Source organism: Euprymna scolopes, chromosome 20 (genome assembly GCF_053919585.1).
Source record: "Euprymna scolopes isolate OS-2025 chromosome 20, ASM5391958v1, whole genome shotgun sequence".
In the NCBI taxonomy this organism is placed as follows: domain Eukaryota; kingdom Metazoa; phylum Mollusca; class Cephalopoda; order Sepiida; family Sepiolidae; genus Euprymna; species Euprymna scolopes.
The window spans coordinates 89,252,310-89,279,474 of NC_136501.1; the positions used below are offsets into that span (position 1 = coordinate 89,252,310).

Genomic DNA, 27,165 nt, shown 5'->3' on the forward strand with positions numbered 1-27,165 from the left:
ATTTGTCTGTCTGCCAAAGTTCTAAGTTATGTGGGATTCTCACATAGCTTTAATTGCAAAATATGATCTTTATTTAAATTTTGCTCTTTAATTGCAAAATATGGTGTTTACTTATTTAAATTTTGTGCTTTAATTGCCAAATATGCTCTTTGCAATTTGTTGTGTTTTAAATTTCGCACTCTGTCAAAGTTCTAAACTATGTGGGAATAAAACTCACACAACCTACCTGGATAATTTTGGGATGTTTTAGCTTATTTTAAAGCGTTTATTTGCTTTGAAATATAAGTAGTATCGAGTGCTTAAGTTCGAACGAGAACAAAATAGCTGACATAAGATGGTCATCTGAGAAGTCTCGATATTCGCTAAAAAATCGAAAAATAAACAAAATACTGGTATAAATCCTAACCCAATAAATGTCTCAGCAAGTTATAAAACGCCCAAAAGTTATGCAGGGCAGGTAGAAGAGTAACTTATTTTGCCTGTGGTTACACCTTTTGGTCAAGATAAAAGTGTAGTATCTGTTCTTCAGATGCTGCAAGCTATGACTAGCAAAGACCAGCTATGACTAGCAAAGACCAGATGTGGGGGCAACCCCACATGCCTGACCTTTAACCAGCTCCCATTTCCCACCTCTTGAGAGCTGGTCCCCTTTTCCCCTTCCCCCTCCCTTCACTCCTCACATTAAAAATCGGCCTTGTGCCTTATTTGCTCGGTGGGGGAGCAAATAAATACCATCTGTTCTTCAGATGCTGCACTTCATTTTCTTGTTCTCTTTCGGTGGAGGAGAAATTCTTCACGACTGAGACAATTTTTATTTTTGTACCTTTTCTCCACGTTAAAAAACGACCCTGGTGTCTAACTCTGTCCCGTGGGGAGGCATAGTAAATAGGTACACTTATTTGTTGTATATTTTTGTTTTTTAACCACTTTTTCGTTTTGTTGTCTGCACTGAAAATGCCCCAATTTTATTTATTATCGTCTTGATCTGTTTTAACTCCCATAACTAAAAATATGTAATTTTGTCTTTAAACTATTCAGATAATCAACAAAAGCGGAAAGTCTTGAATGTATCTAGTTGAAGTCTCGCTTACACCTGTTGGTGATGTGCCCCTCTATCTTTACCAGTAAGCAATAAGTAAGTTGCTAAGATTAAAAACCCCACTGTCCAAAGGTGTTATCTTTCCATTAAAAAACAAAACTCTTCTCGCTTTCAACAGCGACAACAATTTAGAAATGAAAACTTGTCAAGCCGGCAAACTTGATAATGAAGTGCTACTTAGTCTAATCCCCCCTCCGCTCAATACGCAAAGAAAATGTTATTACTCAGTTTTCCTAAGTATTTTTTCTAGTTACGAATGAGTCAAAATATTTTCTTTCAATTTCTATTTTTTATTTATTTTAATTAAAAAACCAAATTTGTGCAACAAAAGTGTATTTTTAAATGTAATCATAACACTTGAGTGCAAGAATGAAACTTAATACGGGGGAGTAAATCTATTAAATAGAAGAGCCTTTGATCGTTTAACAGGTGCTACAATAGGAGACTCTCTTACCTGGAATTTCGAAAAGGAGCAAAAAAGAACGAGCCGACGTAGGGAAAATGTAGTTATTATTTTTTTTATTTTTGACCTGGCGAATGTTAATGCCGTCTAAGCTTCCTTACATAGGGTCGGGGTAAGTTCAGATTTTTTCACCATTTTATTTGATACAGTTTTGAAAACATATCGCCTCATTTTTATTTTGATCCGGGATCCCGAGGAGAGATTCGTTAAAGAAAATGAATCAATATAATGTTTGCCAAATTAATAAAGGTATCCCATTTCAAACAACCACTGCTCCCTGAGAAATTATTGTGATCTCACTGGAGACTTTTGAGGATTTCTTTTACACTTTAAAAAGAAAAATTGCAAAGTTCTTCGCTTTTTTTTTTTTTTTTTTTTTTAAATAACAAACTAACTCTGTCAAACTTTCAAAATTACGTAAAAATGCCATTAAAATTCATAATTTCAATTTTTTTTTAACAACAAAAAAATACTCTTGCTTGAGCCTCTTTTCATTTTAATCTATTTTTGGCCTAGTATTATTTAATAATGATAAATAAATAAAAACATTTGAAAACTTTAGTTGCCTAAAAACATCCCCCAAAAAATGACCCGCATTTAACGAATGCAAAGAAAAGGTCGTGATTTAAAAATATGATTGAAAAATGATGAGAGAAACCATTGTTTTAAAAATGTAATCCTTATAAAATATTTTAGTTTAATTTTTTAACTTCATAACAAAACAAATTAAATAATTTGTAGCGGTGTTGTTAGGGTAATGTTATAGAACCAGAACCACTCCCCTATCGGGTGGTTGGTTCGTTGGTGATTTTGTTTATTTTTCTAGTGCCCTGAGATCTATTTCTAATCTTAACCCTAAAAAAAAATTCATCCGATTGAAGACGGGCGTAATTTTGTGATATATATAAGGGGTTAGTAGTAGAGCGCCGTTCACACCATTCTGCACAAGCATCTCGTCACCTACTAACCAAGTTATCCGGCTTAGCCTGCGTTAAAGCAGAAGTTAATGTCACACACAACAGTTAGAGCGAATAAATAAGGATGAGTGACTATCTTTTTAACTAATAGACATTTTGGTGCTTATTCAAATTGGCACTTATGACGACAATTAAAAGTAAAGAAATTATTGGAAAGTCGGTACGTACTCGTTACAAAACAAAGATGCCATATTTCAAAAATCACGTAAATCGATCAAGTAGTTTTTTTTTTTCTTTTCTTTTTACGACCTAACCCAGCGTAATTTACTGCCTAAAAAAAAAAAAAAAAAATCAAAACCTACTTTTTCGGCTAATACGTTTCGATTGCCAATATAATATGAAACAAAGAAATAATTTAAAAAAAAAAAAAGATTTAAGGCGAGGGATCACTTTCCTGTATAAACTTAATGTAAAATGAGCATGGGCCCCATTCAACGAGACATAAGCGTTAGCATTTTTAAGTTTGGTGACGGGAAGTGGGAATGGAAATGGGGTGTGTGTCACTGTGTCATAAGTTTCAAATATTTTAAAAGCGCTTAGAAACACTTCAAACGTGAGGGGGGGGTAACTTTTATAACTCCACAATTACCACTTTTTTTTTTTTTTTTAAATAAGATTTGGGGTTTGTTTTACTGTACACATAGATCCGAAAAAGTTGTCACAAAACAAATATAGAACAAATAAATGTTATCAAAGGCAAGATAAGTTACTTTTCTACCCAACTGGATATGTTTTTAGTGTTTATATTTAATGTAACATGTTTATTCAACTCGAAAAACATAGTGTTTACCGATGTATTGGAAAATTCAAAATGGCGGCCGACTCTCTCTCGGAGACGGTAAGTTTGGGAAAATGAGTTATAAATAAAAAACCAGTCCAAATGCTGTTAAAAACCCGCCGAATATATGTCAGCCTATGTCACGGTAACATATTGAGCGAGTTTCTAACAGTATTTTGTCTGTTTTTTTTTTATTTTTATTTATAACTTATTTTTCCAAACTTACCGCCTCAAAGAGAGAGTCGGCTGCCATTTTAAATTTTCCAATACATCGGTAAACACTGTTTTTCGAGCTGAATAAACATGTTACATTAAATATAAACACTAAAACATATCCAGTGGGGGTAGAAAAGTAACTTATTTTGCCTTTGATAACATTTATTTGTTCTATATTTGTTTTGTGACAACTTTTTCGAATTTGTGTACAGTAAAACAAACCCAAGATTTGCATTGTACCGTATTTTTCCTGACATTTTTTTTAGCCCGGTAACAGTAACACACACACACAAACAGAGTGGACCTGTATAATGCTACCCCTCCCCCCATTGTATTTTTCTTCTTTTCAACTTTTTTCAGCGATTATCGATTGGACCTACCATATTATCAAATAATGAAAAAAGCAAAAATTTCAATATTTGTAATGGGTGCTCCAGTTTCTAATACACCGTTCTGGTAAATCGATCCCCCATGTTGGAATCCCTCGACGAGAACACGCACACACCCCTCGTATAGAAAGGATTTTTCATTTATTAATCTAAGGGCAATGATATTAAGACCTTATTATCCATCGTATTCCGTATTGTTTTCACTGGTTGCCATGTTTATTTTCGCGCGTACGTGCGTTCAATTTTTGTGCGAAATTCATCAAGTAGAAAGTTATTTATAGTTTAAAGTAATTTTTACTGAAAAATTGGGTAAAATTGCATTTTTCTTATGTTATAAAGTAGATGGTGAAGAGTTGACACACAGGGAACATAAGTCGAAACGCAAAATTGAAATTACACCGTAATATTTTCCGATATTTGTATACTATATCGATAGACTTTTTTTCTTTTTTACTAAAAACGCAAAAGCAGTTGATCTACTCGATGAATTTTCGTAATTTTTGGATATATCACTATTTTCGACACGGCAATTAAGTACATAATATTATTTTTGCTTAAAACCACTTATTTAAAAAAAAAAAAAAAAAATTGATAACTCAAATTTTACGATGAAGTCATGATGAAATCCGATGAAATAAGGTGGAAACAACTCAAATCAAAGTATCGATGTGAAAATCAGCCTTATGTTCAATAGTTTAGTAGTAAAATCGTTAAAAATGTAAAATTTGATTTTCTTAAAAAAAAAAACTTGATTAACGAGTATGTACATCAGACAGACTTTTCTGTATATACTTTTAATTGTTGCTATAAGAGTCAATTTGAATAAACACTAAAATGTCTATTAGTTAACAAGATATTCATTACTATTGTTAATCAATTACAAGGTGAGAAATTATTGCTTAAATGACACGATTCCATTTCTGTTTGATGAAAACTGGTTTTCTTTTATTGTTGCAGACCATCTACTAGTTGGCCAGTTGTGTACAAATCCCAAGAGCGATAGGAGCTTCTATCATGTCTGAAAGTGACACATTGTTCAACAAGTAAGATCGGATGTGCTGCTGTACAATTCATGTTCTCTACTGATCCAAGTTATAACAACAGGACCATTGCCAGCACCTTCAAAATGCATCACTGAATTGCCATGAATAACAGGGACATGCTCATGATAATGAAAACAAAGTTTCTGGCCACGGTGATGGTCTTTGGTGTGGTTTCAAGTGAGGGACACATCATGCCACCTCACATCTTCAAAGTTGGTTTGGGTTTTCAGTGTACCTGGGTGTGCTGAAGAGTGTGATGATCCCTTAGTGCAATCAAGTAGCCGCTGGCAGACCCTGGGTGTGACAGCAGGATTTGACGCCTCCCAGGCTTGGCTTCAGAAGGAGTGCTACAACTTAGTACATTTTCTCGGTGGCTCCCTCCTCCCCTGATCTGAACCTGCAGGACTACTTCATTTGGTCATACGTTAAGAACATCACCAACATGACCTCCCACAACATCAAAACCAGCCTGATTGCTGCCATCCGCCAAGTTTCTGCTGGCGCTTGTGGGAAAGGCATGCCCCCAGTTCCGGACCCATGTGGCAGTGGTAATTGAGGCTGAAGGTGGCTACATTGAATAGATGTTACTTGAATTGATTTTTTTTTTTTTTTTTTTTAATAAAAGTTTTTAATTAAAGCTGTCATGTTATTTTCTTTATGACGACAAATTGATCGTTCCACCTTTTAGTCTGAATCGGTTTTGCATGTGTAGAAATGTTCTCAGCAGTCTTTTTTTGCTTTTAGCCAGTCAGGCAGCTAAGTGCTTTCATTGTTCAAACGAAACAAAAACCTTTCCCCTTTCATCTCGCTACACATTTTTTTTTTTTTTTTAAATTTTTTTTTTTTAACCACCTCGTATTTTTATCATGCCGTATGCCATTGTTCACCGAAAATGGGGGAGAAAAAATTAAGATTAAGAAATCGGGTAAAATTCTAATACAATAAATAAATAATCAAAACGAAAAGAATTGCAAAGAAGATTAACGCATTTCAAAACTGAAGACAGATAAAAAGTGCTTGGACATCGAAAGGAAATACAATTGTGGATTATATTGAGCGAAAAGTCTAAAACAAAAGGAAAGGATGAAAAATAAAATAGAGTTATACGAAACAAAACAAAGTAGTCGGTTTATTTCACAAAATTAGATAGTTTGGTTGATAAAAATCGCATAAGTCATTTTCTACTATCTTTTTGCTTTCTATATATTTTTTGATGCTAACGAAGGTTGCAGAGTCGAATGTTTTAAAAGAAGACTCTCTCATAAGATGACTGAGTTGGATGTTTTTTTTTTATTTCTGAAGAATCAAAAACAGGAAGACTTTAAAATATGGAGACTGAATTAGATACTTTTGGGATCGTAGGAATTTGACATCTGTTCTCATCTTAAATGTTTTATTTAGTTATTTATTTTTTTACATAAGCATCACCACTTATCAAGGCCAAGAGCCCACTCGAGGATAAGGGTTAAAGAGTGTACAGTAGTCAATTGGACAATATAGTAATCGTTAGTAATAGAAATTCGGTAAATTTGTTAACTTGAGTGGAACAGCTCCTCAAGAACTTGTTTACGTTGGACTTGAAGGCAACCATATTGTAGTCAGCTGGAAAGCGGGTAAATGGAAGACAGTTCCACAGGCGTGCAGTTTTAAGAAAGGAACTTTATTCATGGAACCTACGTTTAGGTTTCGGCACGGAGTGGGGGAAATTATTGATAGTGTTTTCAGCTAGATGAGGGTTTTTAGTGAAAGTTTGGCGAAGGGGGACCATAGATTGGCATTCAGTCGAGCACTTGCCCTGAAAATAACGATAAATCAGAGACAGACTTGCATCATATCTTTTGTGAGGAAGAGGTTGCAGGGAAGAGAAAATGGTATCCCCTACTAGGCTACGAAGTCTATTTTGAACTCTATCAAGTCAGGATAAGTCCTTTTGAGCAGCTCCTTCCTAGATGTGGCCACAGTACTCCATCCTTGAATATACCTGGCTCTTATATTGGTAGAGAATGTACCTGGCTCTTATATTGGTAGAGAATTGCATCAGCAGTGATCGATCTACTCGATCGATAGAAGGATGTACGTGTTCCATTTCAGATCAGGAATTCCTCTCTTTTTGTTTCATTTTACTTCAGTCGAAGTCCTTTGCATTTTAATTCCTATTCACTACTTGAAATCATTGAAACAAAACTAAAACCTTAACTCTTGTTATATCTCTCTCACTGTACCGGTTATATAAATATTATCTGGATTATTGTTTTCATTTTGAGTGTTATTTTCACAACGTTTCAATCGATGTAACCTTCGACCTTCTTCAGGTGTGTCTGGTCAAACAACCACTATTAGCATAATGGATAAAGTACTAAGTAAAATTCAGTTATAAGTGACACTCTACTGGAGGTTGATGGTTCAATCCTCAACGCAAGTGATATAAAGAATGCAATTGCAAATTACTTAAAATTTCCGATGGCTGACGGAATGGGAACATGGGGATTAAATAAAAGAATCCATTTGAAATTCCATGCGGGTTTTCAAGTTTGACAAAAAGATTCTAGAGTTTAACAAGATACACCTGAATAAGGCCAGGGGTTACATCAACTAAAACGTTGTGTGAATAGCTATCAAAATGAGGACAGTAGTCTGAATAATCCAAATTGTTAATCCTTATCTCAAAAATAAAGATTATTAGTTATTAAGTTATCGCTCATAAAATTAGATTTGCATATGTGATTATGAAGCCATACACACGTTGACTTTTAGTTTCATTTTATTTACTCATGAAATTTAAATTTGCATATGTGATTTTTTTTTTCCTTTATTTTTAATTTTTATCAGTTATTATTAAGCTTCTATTTCTTTGTTCATAAAATTAAGATTGCATACGTGATTATTGAGGTTAAACGGACACATATGTACACTTATACAGATATACGCAGTGATTTGGCTTTTTAAAAATATAATATAAAATATAATTCATACTTATCTGTTTTTTTCACATTCTCAGAGAAAAGTATTCTCCTAGAATATACAATAGATATGCTAATTATATAATCATAAGTGACCCTCTACTAGAGGTTGAAGGTCAGGGCTTTACATTGCGAGTGAAACAGTCGCATTTGCGAGTGATCTTTCAAAGTGGCGACTAAAATTAATGAAACGCTTATCTTTTGGCGATTGTATTTCTTTCACTGACAATCTTCCAAGGCTCACTACTGAGTGAAAAATATCCCCAACTTTTTTTTTTTTTTAAATACAAAACGAACAAAGTTAAATTATTTAAACAATAAAAGTTTAATAGAACAATGTACTCTTTTTTTTTTTTAACAAAGGCTGTTTAAAAAAATATATCTAAAGAAATTAGAATGTTTATACCTTCAAGTATCAACATAAAATTTGCTGTATATTTAAATATTAAAAAAATAAAATTTATTAAAAAAAAAAGAACACAGAAAAATCTTCATGTGGGTTTGGCTAGTGACATTTCTATTTGGCTAGTAAATGAAAATATTTAGTTGTCAAAGGTTAACTAAAGACAAATTTGTCCTTAGAGCCTTGAGGGTTCAATCCTCAGTGCAGACGATACAAAGAATACAATTAAGACTAAGTTTCTTATTCTGCACACGTATCCCTATACTATCCAGACATCATCTTTCTCTGAGATCACCAGATCTAAAGTTGTTTTCCAGACTCTTGTTACACATCATTTCTCTCTATGCATGTTCAACAACTATTGACCCACAAACTCTTTTTTTTTTTTTCTTTTTTTTTTTTCTTTTTTTTTTTTCAACTTGCAGAAAGCATAGTTTGGGACCAAATCTGCCATCATTAAATAATCCATAGATGGTTGATATGCCATAAAACAAATCAAACCAATTTGATATTATGTTTATGAATTTTTGAGATGAGGATTGATAATTTGCATTTGGATTCTTCAGACTCCTGTTCTCATCTTTAGTATTATTCTTACGTTTTAGTCAGTGTAACTTCTGACCTTCTTCAGATTTATCTTATCTAAATCGGGAATCTTTCTGTTGAACTCAGGAAACTGCATGAAATTTTAAACAGAACACTTTATTTATTCCACAGAGGTAGAAAACTTTCGTTCTGTTAGACATAATTCTATAGAAGTTTTAAGTAATTCTCAATTGTATTGACTGAGGATTAAACCTTCAATCTCCAACAAGGTGTCCTCAAGGACCCATAGCATAACGGATAATGTACTAAGTAATACTCAGTTGTAAGTTACACTATTCTGAAGGTTGAAGATTCAATCCTCAGTGCAAGTGACATTCAAAATACAAATGTGATCTTCATGGCTGACAGAACTAATACATGTTATTTCCATGTATTAAATAAAGGTTTCCATTTGAAATTCCATGCAGATTTACGAATGCAGCATGATACACTAGAGGGTTGAAGATTACATCGGCTGAAACGTTGTGAGAATAACACTCAAGATGAGAACAGTAGTCTGAATACGAACAAAACCAAAGTGTGTTTTCATTTTTTGGTGCATTTTTTTTTCTTAAAAGTGTAAAGTAATTAATTTAAGTAGCTCAAGTGATGGTTATCCGGATACTCCTTGTGCTATTATGGTTGATTGGTTGGTTTGTTTTACAGCATATCAACCCTTTTCAGATTATTTAATGCTGAATCCAAAGATTTTGAAGAAAAATTTTTTAATAGAATATATTTGTTGTTTTCGAGTTGGTTTCTATTTAACCCATAGTTGGGACCCTAACAGGTACTACTCCGGGTCAGAGTGGACCTGGGAGCAGTGGCATTTAAAAGGGTGGCTCCACACTCCTCAAAGCCCGCAAGCTGGGACCTTACCACTGGATATAGTTTAAGGTCATATCCAGGATCGTGCTATTATGCTTTCATAGCATTTTAGTGGAGTACTGTTCATTTCACTTGTTTTAGGTCTCAATTTTGAAAAACTCTGTTAAATTTTTCTTTAAACGTTATAGCGAATGTGGAGATTGGTAGTATGTTTCCTTTGTAATTTAGTGGTTTTCCTGCTAAATTTGGCAAGTTTATTTGAAATCTAGCTCATAAAATTTGGATTTAGTAAATAGCAATTTTTTTTTATTTCTGCAAAATAAGATTTCGTTTGCAGCCTGCATAACGGCAATTTCAAATTTCATTTAACCTACTTTGCATTTCCTATCTAGTCAGCATATAGACTATTTCTTAAGCTGTCTTCCATACATGATATATGCAGGACAGTAGTAGTTGTAGATTTCAATAAGAATTTCATTATGCTAAAATATCCCTGGGACTTTCCGATATAAACTGTAATCAGCTACGACTTTACAGATCTTATTAAACTTTACATTTTCTGATTAGTCAGACATGCAACTTTTTCATAAGTTGCGTCCCTTTGAAGTAAAAACTGACATTAGAATGATGAATAATTTATATTACAATAGAAAAATGCGAGCATGAAAAGTAATATGGTTAAACTTAAACATGGAAAAGTAAAGGACTAGTTGTTAAAATGGGAAAAGAAAAGGACAAGATATTCTAGTAAAAAATATAATCAATTTATAACTTCAAATATTGCAGCATTAAGAATTAATTATATAATGTTATAAATTGAATTTAAAAAAAAATTCTTAATGCTGCAATATTTTAAGCTATAAACTTATATTTTTTAATAGAATATCTTGTCGTTTCTTTTCCGGTTTTAACAACTAGTCCTTTATTTTTCCATGTTTAAGCTTAACCATATTACTTTTCATGCTCGCATTTTTCTGTTGTAATCCATAATTTTTCCAGGTTTCCAGTAAATTCACTTGTTCTTTGTTTAATTTCAGTCTTATTTTTTTTGCCCCCATAAACATAACATACACATATGTAATAACAAATGTACGACACTCGTCTGCTTTCAATAAAATCCCCCAATTATCTCCGTTTCATTCTCACTGTTTCCCTTGTTACTTCTCTTTTTGCAAGAGCGGTGAATTGGTAGCAACAGTAGTCACTGAAGCGACGTGGTTGCTATGGAAACCAGTCATTAAAAACGTCACTCGCCTCCTTACGATTTTGAACACTAGTAAATTAATAACTTTTTTTTTTACTGAACGAAAATTGAAAAAAAAACAATTTTTCACAATATAGCTGAGAAGGTGATCTATAAACTGTAATAATTGTTTGAAATTTGGACAAAAAATGAGTGAACAGTGAAGCTTTAAAGCAGTTGTAAACTACTAAAACTGACACTTAACCATATATTCAAATATTACTAAAACTGCCACTTAACCATATATTCAAATATTACTAATGATTACTATATTGTCCAATTTCTACTGTACACTCTTTAACCCTTATCCTTGAGTGGCCTCTGGGCCTTGACAATGTGGTGATGCCTAAAAAAAAAAATGGTAGTGTTTGAATGATAATATTAAAAAATGGTAGTGTTTGAATGATAATATTTTTAAAAAAAAAATGGTAGTGTTTGAATGATAATATTAAAAAAAACTATGTATAGAAAACACAATATATGTATATACTTGACATTTTTATGTGAGATACAAAAAGTAAAAATCTAGCGGTTTTCTGGAAAAATTTTTTTCCAGTCTAGTTCACTGTTCCTTGGGCACCTCATTTTACATTTCACCCCAGATTGTAAATTGCATTTCTATTTGGCAGTCTAGTATACTGATATGTGCAAAGATTTCATGCCTGACAAACCACTGAATGGAATATTGTTGTTACTAAATGTTAATCTTTTTTTTTTTTTTTTTGTATTGCATACTGCATCAGTCCGAATGGTTAATTGCCTGTTTTTTTATGAGTTATTGTGTTGAGGTTGACACTGACCTTGAATTGTATAACCATTACCGCATGACCTTGACCTTTTATTTTGCACATAATTGTTAAAACTACTAGAAGAATACCCGTCCTAGAACAAGTAATATTAATTCCTCAAACAGAAAAGTTTTGTAGCACTTATGTCCTCTTAAATTAATTAAAAGCAACATATAATTATACTAAACCTTATGTGTAGAATCCTTAATCTAATTTTGTTCAAAATCCAGTACATGATCCATTGGTTCTAGAGAATCTCTAAAATATAAGGCTTTGGCTTAAGGATTCTTAAGAAGAAATCTAAATTCAGGGATCTTTGCTTAATTTGTGTTTAATGGCTATAGATCCAATTCAATACAAATCTGATATAATTGAATTTACGTATAGGAGATTGTGTCCATATTATGCTCCCTAAAAACTTCTTCAAAATATTCCAAGGAAACTGAAATTTTGGAAAATATATATATTTTTTTTTTTTTTTTTTTTTTTTTTACACAGTAATCACCACTTATCAAGGCCCGGAGGTCACTCGAGGATAAGGATTAATAGGTATACATTAGTCAATGTGATTATAGCATAGTAAACATTAGTAGGATGATTGATGTCTAATACCTGTTAAAAATTCATAAAATCTGAGGCAATTGAATTTTCATGAAGGTTTTCTTTGCATAAAACTAAATTAAACTAAATGCAGTCCACATTTTGACCTTTTTATACCGAGAAACAATGTTAAAAAATCTTATGATTGGTTAATTAGTTTAGAAGTGAATCCTATTATACAAATATATAACCATACTTGCTGTTATATAATGAAACAATAATACCACATTTATTTTTATAGCATAATTAGCAGTTCAACCTGGTTTTGCTTGGGCCCTATGTACTGTTCATAACTTTATGTGCATATATATATATATATATATATATATATATGATTACTTAATTTAATCACATAAATTAATATACGAAAGTATAAATTTATGCGTAAACTTTAAGTATTTACTTCAACAGTGCTCAATACATAGGTAGAGCTAGGTAGTAAGTTAAAATATATATGGCAATTAAGCTACACAGAATATTCCGCGTTTCATCCATGCTAGGATTCATCAGCTTAATTGCCATATATATTTTATAACTTATATATATTAAAAAGTTTGACTCGTATCCAGGTAACCTATATCTAAAATTTCAAGTGTTTAGACCCAAAATTGGTGAAGGAGTTTAGTAGACACTGCAAAGATCAACTCTTTCAACTTTGACCTCTGATTAAAAAGCTTGCTGCATGTTTGAATACCCTTTATGTAAAATTTCAAATGTTTAGACCCAAAATTGGCTGAATAGTTTGCTAGAGACTGCAAAGGTCAAATCTTTTGAACTTTGACCTCTTGGCAGCCAAATTTTCGGTCAAAAACCAACTAAAAAGCTTGCCCTATTGTCTGAATACATTTTATGTAAAATTTCAAATGTTTAGAGCAAAAATTGGCTGAGTAATTTGGTAGAGACCACAGAGGTTAAATTTTTTAAAACTTTGACCCCCTTAACATTTATTGTTTTGGGTTCAAATTAAAATACAAAGTTTGATCCATGTCCAAGTAACCTACATCTAACATTTCAAGTGTTTAGACTCTAAATTGGTGAAGGAACTTGGTAGTTTTTCAAAGGTCAAATCGTTGAACTTTGACCTCTTGACAGATAAATTTCTGGCTGAAAACCTGATTAAAAAGATTTTCCTAAATCTCAGTACCCCTTATGTCAAATCTTGAGTCTGTAGACTGAAAATTGGTTGTAGAAATGCACACACACATACACACACACACACACTTCACTTTATAGATATATTAGATTTAAATACAATCTTACAATATCATAACAAAGTACAAATTTAACCAGGTATAGTTATAAACCATACAGAGGTCAGTTCAGTGAATAATACAGAACAGAAAAACACTTTAGATTGAAGATATTGCTATTTCTATGCTAAATTAAATGACATAAATATACCAAAACATTTGCTGCAATAATATCTAATCTTTCCTCAAAGCAGTTAAAACACGTTTATCAGAAATTGTATAAATGTTTAGGGAAGCATTTTTACCAACTTTGAACCCTTCCCCTTCGGACTTTACATGGTATACAATTGTTGCATGCCTTCTGCTCTGTTCTTTTGTACGACTTCTTGTGACCTATTGCTTCTTAACAAATTTCTGTATGTGACTATTTTGCTCGTTGTAATTTCCTACTTTTCAGAATGATTTGAATATTAACGCAACTTTTTCTGGGCCACCTATTTTTATAAAACATTTTCTTTTTGCAAGAATGTTTCTCCAAGCCTGCACTTTCCTACAATGCATTTTGGAGAACTGCTGACACATTCTTCTCCATATTTTGCTTTGGGGAGTGTGGAGCCACCCTTTAATTACCATTGCTCCCAGGTCCACTCTGACCCAGAGTGGTAGTACCTGTTAGGGTCCCAACTATGGGTTAAATAGAAACCGACGTGAAAACAACAAATATATTCCATTAAAAAAAAAATTTCTTCAAAATCTTTGGATTCGGCATTAAATAACCCGAAAAGGGTTGATATGCCGTAAAACAAAAACAACCAACCAACTACTCTGAGGTCACCAGCGTATCATTTCTCTCTATGCATTCTTTTAAACGTTTTTTTTTTCACCTTAAACAAAGCACAGTGACCAAATCTACAGGGATACTATGCAGGGATCTGAGCAGTGAGGTGTCTGTTCACACTTGACTTTCTTCATATCAGTACAGCCAGGAAAACAGGGGCCCAAGAGGGAATTCCAAAGTCTCGCAGTTCAGGGGAAGAAACTATTAGAGTAGAAAGTTGTCTGACGTTTAGAAATCTCTACTGTGTAGGGGTGGGATTTTTCTGCTTATCAGATTAGTTGAGGTATTTACTCTGAGGAGAGTACAACTGTCTTGAGTTCATTTGAGCATGTTCCATTAAAATACTTATTAAAAACAGACACAGGGACGCAAAATGTTGGCGATAGGACAGGGGTTGGAGTTTAGACAGGGGTTTAGTTTAGGGGTTGGAGTTTAGTACAGGACCTATTAGGTTGCAGACTTTTTGGCACATTGTTTAAGGGCAAAAGACTAGTGACAGATGTACCAGCCCAGATGTGACAGCAATACTCCATGGGCAAATGGTGACCTTGTAGGGATATAAAATACTTTCAGGTGTGAGCAACCATCTAGCATGGTAAAGAGAGCCCACTTTCTTTGCAGCAGTCTTGGCAATGTATTTGTTCCAACTTGTGTTCCTATGAATGTTAAGGCAGGGAGTTTGAACGAAGAACTTTCAGGTAGTCTATTATTAGCCATGGTTATCAGTGGTTGAGAAGGTTTCTTGTAATTGTTAAAGGAAAGAAGTTTAGTCTTTGCAGAATTGACTGTTACCATCCATTTTTGTCCTCATTCCACTACTCTTTTACGTTGGATGTTCAATATATTTTGTTTCCACTAATTACAGAGTTGTCTTTCTTTATAATCTGTTAATAAAATGTTATATTTTACAAAAGCTAAACAAGTAATCCCGGACGGTCCACAGAGTTTTATAATTATTAAGATTAAATTATCTTTTCTTTATGGTCATTTATATTATTTGCATAAATTTTATGAACAATAATGGATAGTTTTTTGTATGTTTATTTTTCAGACTGACACAAAATGGCGCATTACAATGCATCTTTGTCTTCCTCGATTCGAAGCAAATCCAGTTCAAGAAGCAGTGATGAAATTTTCTATGAAAGTAAGACCTCTTCTCCCAATATTTATTTCAAGGCTTTATGTTGCAAGTCAAATAGTCGCATTTGCGAGTGATTTTTTTTCCAAGTAGCAACTAGAAATAATAAAATGCTTATCTTTTGGTGATTGTGTTTTTCAGACAATCTTCCAAAGCTCATTGTCTTTTTTTTTCTTTTTTTTTTTTTTTTTTTTTTTTTTAAATAAAATGAGCAAAGTAAAATTATTTAAATAATAAAAGTTTAATAGAACAATATACTGATTTTTATTTTATTTTTTTTTTTTCAAAAAACATCTGAAAAAATTAGAAGTATAAAACTTTCAAGTCTCAACATAAAATTTTGTGCATCTTTAAAATTACACTTATTAAAAAAAATTACAGGAAAATATTTGATAGAAGTAATTATCACAGAATGAAGATGTCATATTCCAAAAATCACATGAGTTATTTTTTTTTTATTTATTTATTTTAATTCTATTTTCACCCCAAACAAGGCATGGTGCCACTTTGATGTAGGGACTACTACCAGGGTCAATAGTTGCAGGGATGCTACGTAGGGGATTGAGCAGCAAGATGTCTATTCACATTACACTTGGCTAGTAAACAAAAATATTTAATTGTCAAAGGTCAACTAAGGATAAATTTGTCTGTAGAGCCGTGTATTTGTTTATAATTTTTATTGGAGAGTTCTAATGTCTTTAAGCAAGAACTTGAGTGCCTACTGGACATTGATAACTTGGCATGAGGATATTTCCCCCTACAAGCAAACCCTGATTAAATATTCAAAATAACTCAAATAAGATCTTCCCATATAACTATCCCATATAGGCTCATATGAGAAATGGTGCAACTTCTCCAATTAATGTTGCCTCAATTAACAACACTTAACTGAATACTCCACCAGACTAGATGAATTCTTGACTTGGTATCCAGTAAGATCACTAGACCAAAAGAAAAGATATACTATAACATAGTTAGCTGGTCAATTAATGTTTTTCGCTTCTTTACTAACTCAACTTTTGCAGGGTAAAGAAGAACTTTAGTTGAATACTCGGGTATCTACTTATCTCGTATAGAAATCAAGTATTAACCTCAGGAAGGAGCTCCTTGATTTCTGAGAAATTTACTGAAAATGCGTATCACTTGAACTGATGCTCACACTGTAATGAACATTCAAGACTTCAACAACATCTGAAGATGCCCCAAGGATTATTTACGCCATGCGATGTAAAATAATAATAATAAAAGTAAAAAACACCTGGATTTTCCTCATGAAGAATTTGTTTTAATGAATAAATATATTTATTTATTAAAAACAAATGTCTGCACTGATTTCGGTCTTCAAATAGTTAAAGTTTGAATTTTGTATTTCATATATCAACAGTGTTTTGAAAACTGTGAATTCCTATATATATATATATAGAGAGAGAGAGAGAATAAGTTTAAGCTTATTACTAAAATTTAAAAATAAAAATTGTGATGGTGGATAATCTTTTGATAATTTCAGGAGAACCCTCTCCTTCTCAAAAAAAGGATGCAAAAGTGAAACGAACTAACGTGAGGAAAACATCCAAGATTTTTATTAACATCTTGTATTTAATGATATGAAAAATAAATATTAAAAAATTGTGAAGGTTAATTCATACTTAAAATATTTGTCTAGAATACTTATTCTACTTCTGATCAAAGTCCATTATATGATTTAGATTCTAGGAAAAGTCTTAAATCTAAGACTTCAGTGATCTTAAGAAAAAATGTAAATTCAAGCAATTCAGTTTCATGCAAATGGGACAAAGAGAGGGTTGAAGCCCTTCCATGAAAATTCAGATAATTCTTGTCTTGTAAAATTTTAACAGACATCAATTAATAATAGCAATAAATTTTCCCTAGATTTCAGTTTCTTCAGATTATTTTAGAGACCTAATAATTCTGTCCATAGTCATTAGACAGCCATTAAGCAAGATCCCCTGAATTTCAATTTTTTATTAAGACCCCTAAATTTTTAAGTTGATTGATTCTCTAGGATCAAAATCATGTAATAGATATTTATTAAGATTAGAATAAACATTCTAGATATAAGGTTTAGTATTATTGTATTTTGATTTTAATCTTTGTAAGGAGGCATAAAAGTGGTGCAAAACTGTAATATCCCTCTGTTCAGGGAATTTGTATTTTTCTAGTTTAGTGTGAATGCATTTGTTTTGTTATTAGTAGTGTGAAAATATGAGGAAATTGAAGCTGCAAAAAATGTGTAAAAATATTGGGATGAAATTATCTTGATGTACAAGCTCATAAGGATATCTAAAAGAGTGTATGAACCAACCCCCACATCTAAAATGTAAACAAATAAAAACTATTATATTACATCACCCACCCCTGCTCTACATGGAAAAGTAAGTAAATAACTGTTTTAATGAATATATTTTTGTTTGTTTGTGTAAATTTAATGAATTTACTCCTTTTTTTTTTTCTTTGGGTATTTTTTTCTTTTTATACTTTTCAAGATCAAATGGACATAGTTCAAGATCAAATGGACATAGTTCAAGATCAAATGGACATAGTTCAAGATCAAATGGACATAGTTCAAGATCAAATGGACATAGTTCAAGATCAATTGGATGCAGTTTTATTAAATTGTTATACCTAATGATAACCACTGCTATTGCTTCTAATAATAAACCAAAAATGATGAATAGATGAAGTACCCAACAAATTTATTAAATAATTTACAAGTTGGATAATGATTTAGAAGCTAATGGATGCACAATGATTATTTGATGAACTTCCAGGCACTTTTATTTACAAGTGAACTATCATGGCTGACCTCATCTCTAAGGGCAAATAACTCTGTTCGTTCATGCGATCCAAGGTAGATAACTCGGCTTTCTATATTATTTTAGGTTGAAGGCCTAACAATACCACACTTTAAATGACAATATAACTATTTTTAACTCCCTCTTTGGGGGCTTGATTCATACCTAAATCAGACTGGTAGAGTCTAAGCTATTTTTGAGGATGGCTTATTTTCTGTTAATATGAAGTATGGTCCTGTGTAATTCTCGGTGGTCCACATTCCCAGGCTTTGCATTTTTGTATTTTTTTTTTTAAGAGGTTTATCGCTAATCAGGAAATGCTGATGAGACAATTTTTTGTTCAGCCCAAGTGATCTTCCTCTAGGGTGCTGGTTTCAGATACCGACCTTGTGTCACATTTTCCTACCATGGTAGGGAGGTAACAATCATGTCCGTTGGTAGATTTATGATTTGGTTGAAAAAATTTTTGAAGAGGATTTTTCACTGTTTGTCTGAAGTATGGTCCTGTGCAATTCTTTGAGATCGAGTTAGTCTATTGCTAATCATTTGAATCGTCCCTAATGGGGAATGCTGACACATTTTTTTTTTTTTTTTTTGTCATTGTTTTTCCTCTAGGGCACTGGTTTTTGAAATTCTACTTTCTTGACTTTATCACATGTTCCCACGATAGAAGGGAGATAAAAAACTTTTTTTAAATTATTTTTTATTTCATATAGGTCAAGGAATTGAAGCTGCACATATTGTTGAGCTCCTTCAAAAGGAAATTGTATATTTGACAGGTGAGTAAGAATACTAATATATTCATATTGAAAGTGTTTAGTGAAAACAAAACATTTTTTTTTTTTAATTTATACCTCCTATCAGAAAATATTACTTTGCTATTTATGCTAATAAACAGTAGATATTGTTAAACTATAGAGCAATAATTAATTCAGTTTAAAGTTCTTTTTTATATGCAGACGTGCCTATTTTAGAAAACTAACTATCACACTGCACTGTCGGGCACACAGATGGGTTCGTGAACAATTTGAGTTAGGTTATAAACAATGGAAAAATCATGACAGAACCTTCCCTCATCATCTGTCTTGTTTGAGTGGGTTAACCATTCCACATTGTGAATATTGAATCCTCCACAGACATGAATGTTAGCCGAAAGAAGGCACGGACAGGATGTGGTCAATTTTCTCAGATATGCTCTTAAATATAGTAACTCCGCTATTATGGAGGTGATAGAGGGCAAATATAAATGCAGTGGTTTGAGCAAATGTAATCCGACAGCATATATAGAGCAATTTAGGGTATTCTCTGGAGATGTCCCTACCACATGGGAAGTCATCTCTAATATAGGCACATATTCTATGCCCATAGCAATCTTGGGGGTCAGATTTGGATGTTAAATTAGAATATCCTTTAAATACGATGTTATCTAAGAAAATAGTCTGTCTAATGCCAGTTTCATTTAGGAAGAATAGGTTTGATTTGGTCTCCTGTAATTGGATTTCAATCTCTGGAAGGTTGGAACATAGTGGAGGTCTACATTAGAAGTTGGGGGTCTGGGTTTAATCGTGTATTTTTTTCTGGAGACTTTTCATGATGGAGTTTTAGGATTTGTGGAAGAGGTCGACAGACTTGGTTAGAGCAGAGATGGAAAATAAGGGAGAAAACATAATGAAGAAATTTTTTTTTTTTTTTTTGCAGACTATGCTATGATAAAGTTTAGCCGTAACAATTACATTGTATATGATTTTCTAGACAAAAAAGATTAGCTGAAAAAAAAAAGAATATTTTGTGTGATAAAAACAAGTTTAATTTAGCGTTTCTCATCAATGTTACTATCTCTTTGACCTAAATCTGAAATTGCACAGCAAGGACAAATTGTTTCCGAGCTTAGTAAATTGCTATCAGTTCATTCAAAGTTATGTTAAATCTGCTTATCTCTCGGTTGGAAACGAAGAATTTTGAGCCAACTTTTTACATTTCAAAGATTAAAGTAAATGTCTTGAAGATAGTGCCAAGTTTACAGAATATATTGCAAAAGTACAAGAGATCTTTGGTTTTGCAATTTTTGCTGAAGAAAGAATTCCGAAGATTCACCCATCAAATTGACAAAAATGTTTAAAAAAATATCCACAACTGCACTTATTTTATTTTTATTTTATTTTACTTTTATTCAAGGCATGTTGCCATTGAAAAGTAAGGAGATACTGTGATAGGGGTTAAATTTATATCTGAGAAACTTAGTAAGGAGTTGGGTAGATATTTGTTCACATTACATTTAAATTTTTGCACGTGGATAGGAGAAAGATGGGAACAGGGAAGGAATTCCGAAAGTAAGCGCTCTGAGGAATAAGCTATTAGAGTAGAAAATCTTCCAGCATTTACTAATCTTTAGAGAGAAGGGGTGTGATTTTGTTGCTTGTGTTTACTTGATGATGTACAAGTGTAGAAAGTTTGTTGGAGCACATTTTGTGGAAATACTTGTAAGACAAGCACAGGGATGCGACAGGTTAGTGTGTCAGACAGTGGAGGGTTAAGGTTAGAAATTCTTTTATGCACCCTGTCCGAGAGACTAGGGTTTAGTGCGTAAATGTTGCAGGAATATTCCTTGCACGGGTAAATGATGGCATTTTCTTCAGAAAACTAATTTGGAACTGATTGTACTTAGCACTTTATCCATTGAACCATGGGTCCATGCAGATGTTGTGGGAACATGAAAGATGAGAACAGTCCAAATAAAACAAATTCAATCTTTTTTTTTTTACTTGGGAGTCATCACTTATCAAGGCCTGAAAGTCACTCAAGGATAATGGTTAATGAATGTAAGGTGGTAGTGTAGTTATTGTTACTGGTGTAAATTGGGTAGAATTTGATTATTTATGGGGATGGCTCAACAAGAACTTGTTTACATTGGACTTGAAGGCTACCATGTTGTATTCAAATGGGAAGCAGGACAGCAGAATAGTGTTCCATAGGCGGGCATTTCTGGGAAAGAAGCTTTGTTCATGGAATTTGTATTTAGATTTAGGCACAGATAGAAAGTGGGGGAAATCGTTTATAGTGATTGTAGCTAGCCAAATGTTTTTATGAAAGGTTGGCAAGGAGAGACCATAGACTGGAGTTCAGTCGAGCACTTGCCATGAAAATAATGATAGAAAAATATCAAGATATAGGATATTGCCATGAAAATAACGATAGAAAAATATCAAGATATAGGATATTGCCATGAAAATAACGATAGAAAAATATCAAGATATAGGATATTGCCATGAAAATAACGATAGAAAAATATCAAGATATAGGATATTGCCATGAAAATAACGATAGAAAAATATCAAGATATAGGATATTGCCATGAAAATAACGATAGAAAAATATCAAGATATAGGATATTGCCATGAAAATAACGATAGAAAAATATCAAGATATAGGATATTGCCATGAAAATAACGATAGAAAAATATCAAGATATAGGATATTGCCATGAAAATAACGATAGAAAAATATCAAGATATAGGATATTGCCATGAAAATAACGATAGAAAAATATCAAGATATAGGATATTGCCATGAAAATAACGATAGAAAAATATCAAGATATAGGATATTGCCATGAAAATAACGATAGAAAAATATCAAGATATAGGATATTAGCAGGTGTGAGAAGTTTTCTAACCTGATTGAAGGAGCCTACCTGATTTGCAACAGACTTGGCAGAATCTTCTATGTATTTATTCCAATTCATGTTATCTGAGAATGTTGGGCTGACAAGGTTTAAATGATTGACAGTGATATTGATTTAATGACAATGTTTTAAAACGTGGCTTATAGTTGTTACTAGTTTGAAGAAATTGAACCCTGGGTTTACTTTTGGCAGCCTCATAACTTTCACTTTTCTTATTTTGTTCTATAGTCTTCACATTTTTGAGTAATATTTCAGACAAAGGGGAAAGAATTGCTGCTTTCTGAATCTACCCATCTAACACATTGTTGGCTAATTATTAATTTGGAAGTAATATTTTTTTTATATAGCTTCTTACATCAAGTAGCTTCATACCTTATCTGGAGTGATTTATAAAAAAAACAAAAAAAACTGAACTCCTAATTAATCCAAGTTTGGTGAAAACAAATTTACTAATTTTATTGAATATTTTTCATATTTTCCTGGCCTGCATGTGTCCAACACAAAGATGCTATCCTGCACAAGCCTTCCTAGTATGTTCGCTCTCTTCAGGCAACCCAAACTATCCTGATTGGGCCATGTCTACCATTCGGAGGATGGGCGCATTCCAATAGGCATCCTGTATGAAGAGCTAGTATTTGGGAAGTGGCCCACCGGCTGTCCCCAACTCTGATATAAAGATGTTGTGATCTACATAAAGATGATCGAGCACTACAGATGACTGTTCAAGATGGAAAGTAGCCCTTCACCAACATCTGAAAATAGAAGAGATGAACTTGATGAATGTTGCTGCAGAGAATCATGCATACAAAAAGGAACACATGTTTTTAATCTTTGCAACAGACTGCCTTTCCCACATTAGTCTTTTTAGCCTAAACAGAGCTGTTCCAGCCAACGCAGAAAGACTAAGGGCGCATTAGCCATGGTCAACCCTATATGAAAAGGGATTTGTATAATTGTATAAGTTGTTTGTATACCAAACTCCCATAGTAAAAATAACCTTCTTAGTGACATACAATATGGTTTCCGTCCTGCTAGATCTACAGCAGATATGCTTACGGTTATATCTCCTAGGTTTAGCGAATCTCTTGACGGAGGCTTCCTTTCTAGGGCAGTTTCTCTTGGCATATCAAAGGCCTTTGATAAGGTATGGCATAAAGGTCTACTTCACCAGATCTCCAGTTACGGTATAGTTGGAAATGTCTTCTCAATTATTAAACCATTTCTCTCTGATAGGTTCATAAGAGAAGTGGTTGATGGGCAGAAATCAGAAGCTCTTAGTATTAATGCGGGAGTCCCTCAGGGGTCCATCCTGGGCCCAACTCTCTTCCTGATCTACATTAATGATCTTCCAAATCATATCCTTAGATCATTTGTAGACATTTATGCTGATGACACTATAATTTATGGTTGCACATCAAAGACTTTAAAAGACCAAGTTCTCTCTGATTCTCTCTCCTCTGATCTTGAGCATGTGGTACAATGAGGAAAGAGGTGGCTGGTTACTTTTAATGCATCTAAAACTAAGCTTGTGTCTTTACATTATCAACATCTGGCATCAAGTGAAATGAATGGCTCTCATCTTGGGGAGGCTCCATGTTTTGACAAGCTCCTGATATGAAATGGAACATGTACATCAAATCTGTTGTCAAGGTCGCTGGAAAAATGGTGGGATCCTTCTATCGATCCAGTAGATATCTCACTGTTGATGCAATTCTCTAATTATATAAGAGTCAGGTACATCCAAGGATGGAGTACTGTTGCCACATTTGGGTAGGAACTGCTGGAAAGACCTTATCCTGCCTTTTCTCTTCCCTGCAATCTCTTTCTCACAGAAGAGACATTGCAAGCCTGTCTCTGCTTTATCGTTATTTTCATGGCAAGTGCTCATCTGAGCTCCAGTTTATGGTCCCCCCCCCCTCGCCAAACTTTCACACAAAACACTCGTCTAGCTGAAGACACTATCAATAATTTCCCCCTAAATCTAATCATAGATTTCATTACAAAGTTTCTTTCTTAGAACTGCACACCTGCAGAACTCTCTTCCATTTGCTTGCTTTCCAGCTGACTATAATATGGTCGTCTTCAAATCCAACGTAAATGATTTTTTGATGAGTCGTTCTCCTTAAGTAATCCAATTTACCAAATTTCCACTACTAACGATTATTATGGCATTGTCCCATCAACCACTGTACACTTATTAACCCTTATCCTCGAGTGCCCTCTGGGCTTTGATAAGTGGTGACTCCTTTGTAAAAAAAAAACAATCTTTTCTTTTTCTTTCAATTTAATTTAATGCTGTTTTATTTGGCTTATTCAGAAAACTACAACTCGTCTTGTATATTATCTTCACAACTTTTTGGACAATATAACCTCTGCTCTTCTTCATATCATGTCTGACAGAACAAGAACAAGCTACCCTAATAGATTGAATAAAAAGTTCAGTTTGCACGTCTGTATAGATTTCTAGAGTTCACCCTGTAGTAAGTCTGAGGTTACATCGGCTGAACCATTGTGAGAATAACATCCTAGAAGAGAACAGTAATCCGAATTATTAATCCTTATCTAAAAATTTAAAACTGAACTCTTTGTTTAATCTATGGGGTGGATTATTCTTGTTCGGTCAACCACAACCAGATAGAAACGTTAAGTAATTCTTAATTATACTCTTATTATTCTCTGTACTGAGGGTTGAACCCTCAATCTTCAGAAGGCTAATTTAGAACTGATTGTTACTTAGCACTTTATCCATTAAACCATAGGTCCATGCCGTTGTCGTGAGAATAACATGAAAGATGAGATTTAAATAGTGTGTCATGCTGGCCGAATGGTTATCATACTTGACTCACTGTCTTTAGGTTTTAGTTTCAATCTAAGCTCGAGTAGTTTTTTTTTATTATTTACAGGAAGTGAACTGTTAAAAAAACTCGCATGCACGTGTTTCAGTTTCTTTTTGCTTTCGTTCATTTTTTTTAAAGGAATCTAACGTTATGTTTAATACCTACGATACTTCGGTTTATGATAAATAAAAATTCTGCATTAATTAAACTATAATATTTGTGTGTATTTTACAACCAGGCAACACTGGGTGGCCTGCTAGCAATTTATATTGTTTAGATTATTCTGATTAGTGTTTTCATCTTTGGTCTCATTCTCACAACGTTTCGGCTGATGTAACGTCCGACTTTCTTCAGGTGAGACATTAAGTTGAATTTAAGAATCTGTGCAGAATATTTAAACTACAAAGGTAGCTTGCTATCGTTTTGCAAGCTATGAATTGCTTAAGACTTCTGTCATGGCTGACAGAACAGAAACAAACTACTGATAGTGTTCTGTTAGAAATTTCATGCAGATTTTCAGAGTTCAACGAGATGCACCAGAAGAAGATTGGTGATTAAAATGTCCGAATAATCTAAAGTTTGAATCATCCAAAACTTCATATCTAAACTAGACTGACCATACAATACATCCAAGAGACGGTTCCTTAACTCCCCCCCCCCCCCAGGATCATTAGGATACTGCATTATTTCATACAGTGTGTCTTGGGCAAGAATAAAGAATTTTAAAAATGCAAAAGAAACAAAAGAAAACAAAATCTAACACCTTTTATAATTATTAGCTGGGCTCCGGTCCGTGTGTGACCCCATTGACCCTCTATGACCTAACGTCCACATCTGTTATCTGTCGAGGCCATGTCCATCAGTCAGTTGATCAATTCATTTCCCCATCTGCTCAGAGCCATAACCTGTCTTTGACTGACCCAAATTGGAAACTGTCCTTGACTGTCACAAACTCAAGACTGTCCATAAATTGTCTCTAACTGTTGTAAACTGCTGAAAAACTCACTGCTACTCTATAACCTAACTCTAAATATGTTGGCCTCTATGTCGTCTTTTTGTTACTGCCACACCTTGATTAACACTCCTATTTCAGATGCCATTGTGTTTATAAGCCACTTCTTCCTCATTGTCTTTCTACACCTATACCTTTATTATATATTTTTTTTCTTAATCTCTTCCTAACACTTGGAGGGAGAGATAGTATCACAAGTCTACATTGCCATTTGACAATTGTACAGATTAATTTAAAAATTTTTAATACTTATAAAATTTTATATTCATGTTGGATAAAATGTTTGTATTTTTCTAGTTAAAAAATGTTAATCTATTTCCATTTTTAGGTGGCCGAGATAAAGAAGGTGGCCCAATATTAACTTTGCCCATGCATGATGGGCCTGTGTCTTTCACGCAGAATGACATCTATGATTGTGTTCAGTATTTGTCCCACATTCCAAGGTAAAACATTTAATTATTATTTTGACTAGTGTACACTTTCCATCCCTGGTGCTACTAGATCAAGCTGTCCGAAGGTATTGGCCTTATGACTTAAATGCACAATACCTTGTTTTTTTTTTCTTTCTAATTGTAAAACTGTAAAATCAAAAACAAAAACAAAGATTTTTCCTATTTATTTATTTATTTGCGGCCTGTTGTCCTCATTTTCATAGTTGTTGTTGTTGTTTCACCACGTTTTGGCCAACTAATCCTCTGGCCTTCTTCAGGTGTTTAACTGCAACTGGATAGAAATGCTAAGTCTCTTAACTGTATCCTCAGTAATTATTGCCTCCCATAGTTGTTGTTCGTCTCACCACGTTTTGGCCAAATAATCCTCTGGCCTGCTTTGGGTAGGATTGAAACCGCTATCTTCAGACAATGTTCACCAGAAACTGTAGAGACTCAATACCTACATATCCACATGAGGATTGTCTGAAGAAAAAAAACCACCCACCATTGACTTCTTATTATAGAATGGAGGATTTCTTGGTACTTCTGCATGTACCAACCTGTGGTTCCACCTGTTTCTCGGGTATGCTTGGCTGCTGACGGAAATAACTGGAAGCGATCATTCACAAAATGTTAAACCACTATGAGAAAATTATAATGATAAACAAGAAAAACATGGAAATACAATAAATAAAATTACAAAAATGTATCTAACCCAACCCCGAACCCTAACCTGCGTGATTAAAATTAATTTTTTATTTCTTCTAAGTTATAAGAAAGTAGCCTTCATAGATTCGTATTCGCGAAAAACGGATCGTGTGTTTGTTAAAAGTTGAGGAACGCTCAGCTGAC

General features: G+C 33.4%; 1 protein-coding gene across 2 annotated transcripts in view; it reads left to right on the top strand.

Annotated features, from left to right (window-relative positions):
• Positions 1-1,499: 1,499 nt before the first annotated feature.
• LOC145241643 (SEC14 domain and spectrin repeat-containing protein 1-B-like) overlaps positions 1,500-27,165 on the top strand; it is a 122,815-nt gene continuing 97,149 nt past the window's right edge. For both annotated transcript variants that reach the window (XM_080104770.1, XM_080104771.1), the window contains exons 1-4: positions 1,500-1,674; positions 15,452-15,544; positions 19,068-19,130; positions 26,211-26,325. In XM_080104770.1, coding sequence (XP_079960896.1) covers positions 15,463-15,544; positions 19,068-19,130; positions 26,211-26,325 — 260 coding nt within the window. In that variant the 5' untranslated portion in view covers positions 1,500-1,674; positions 15,452-15,462. The remainder of the gene's footprint in view (positions 1,675-15,451; positions 15,545-19,067; positions 19,131-26,210; positions 26,326-27,165) is intronic.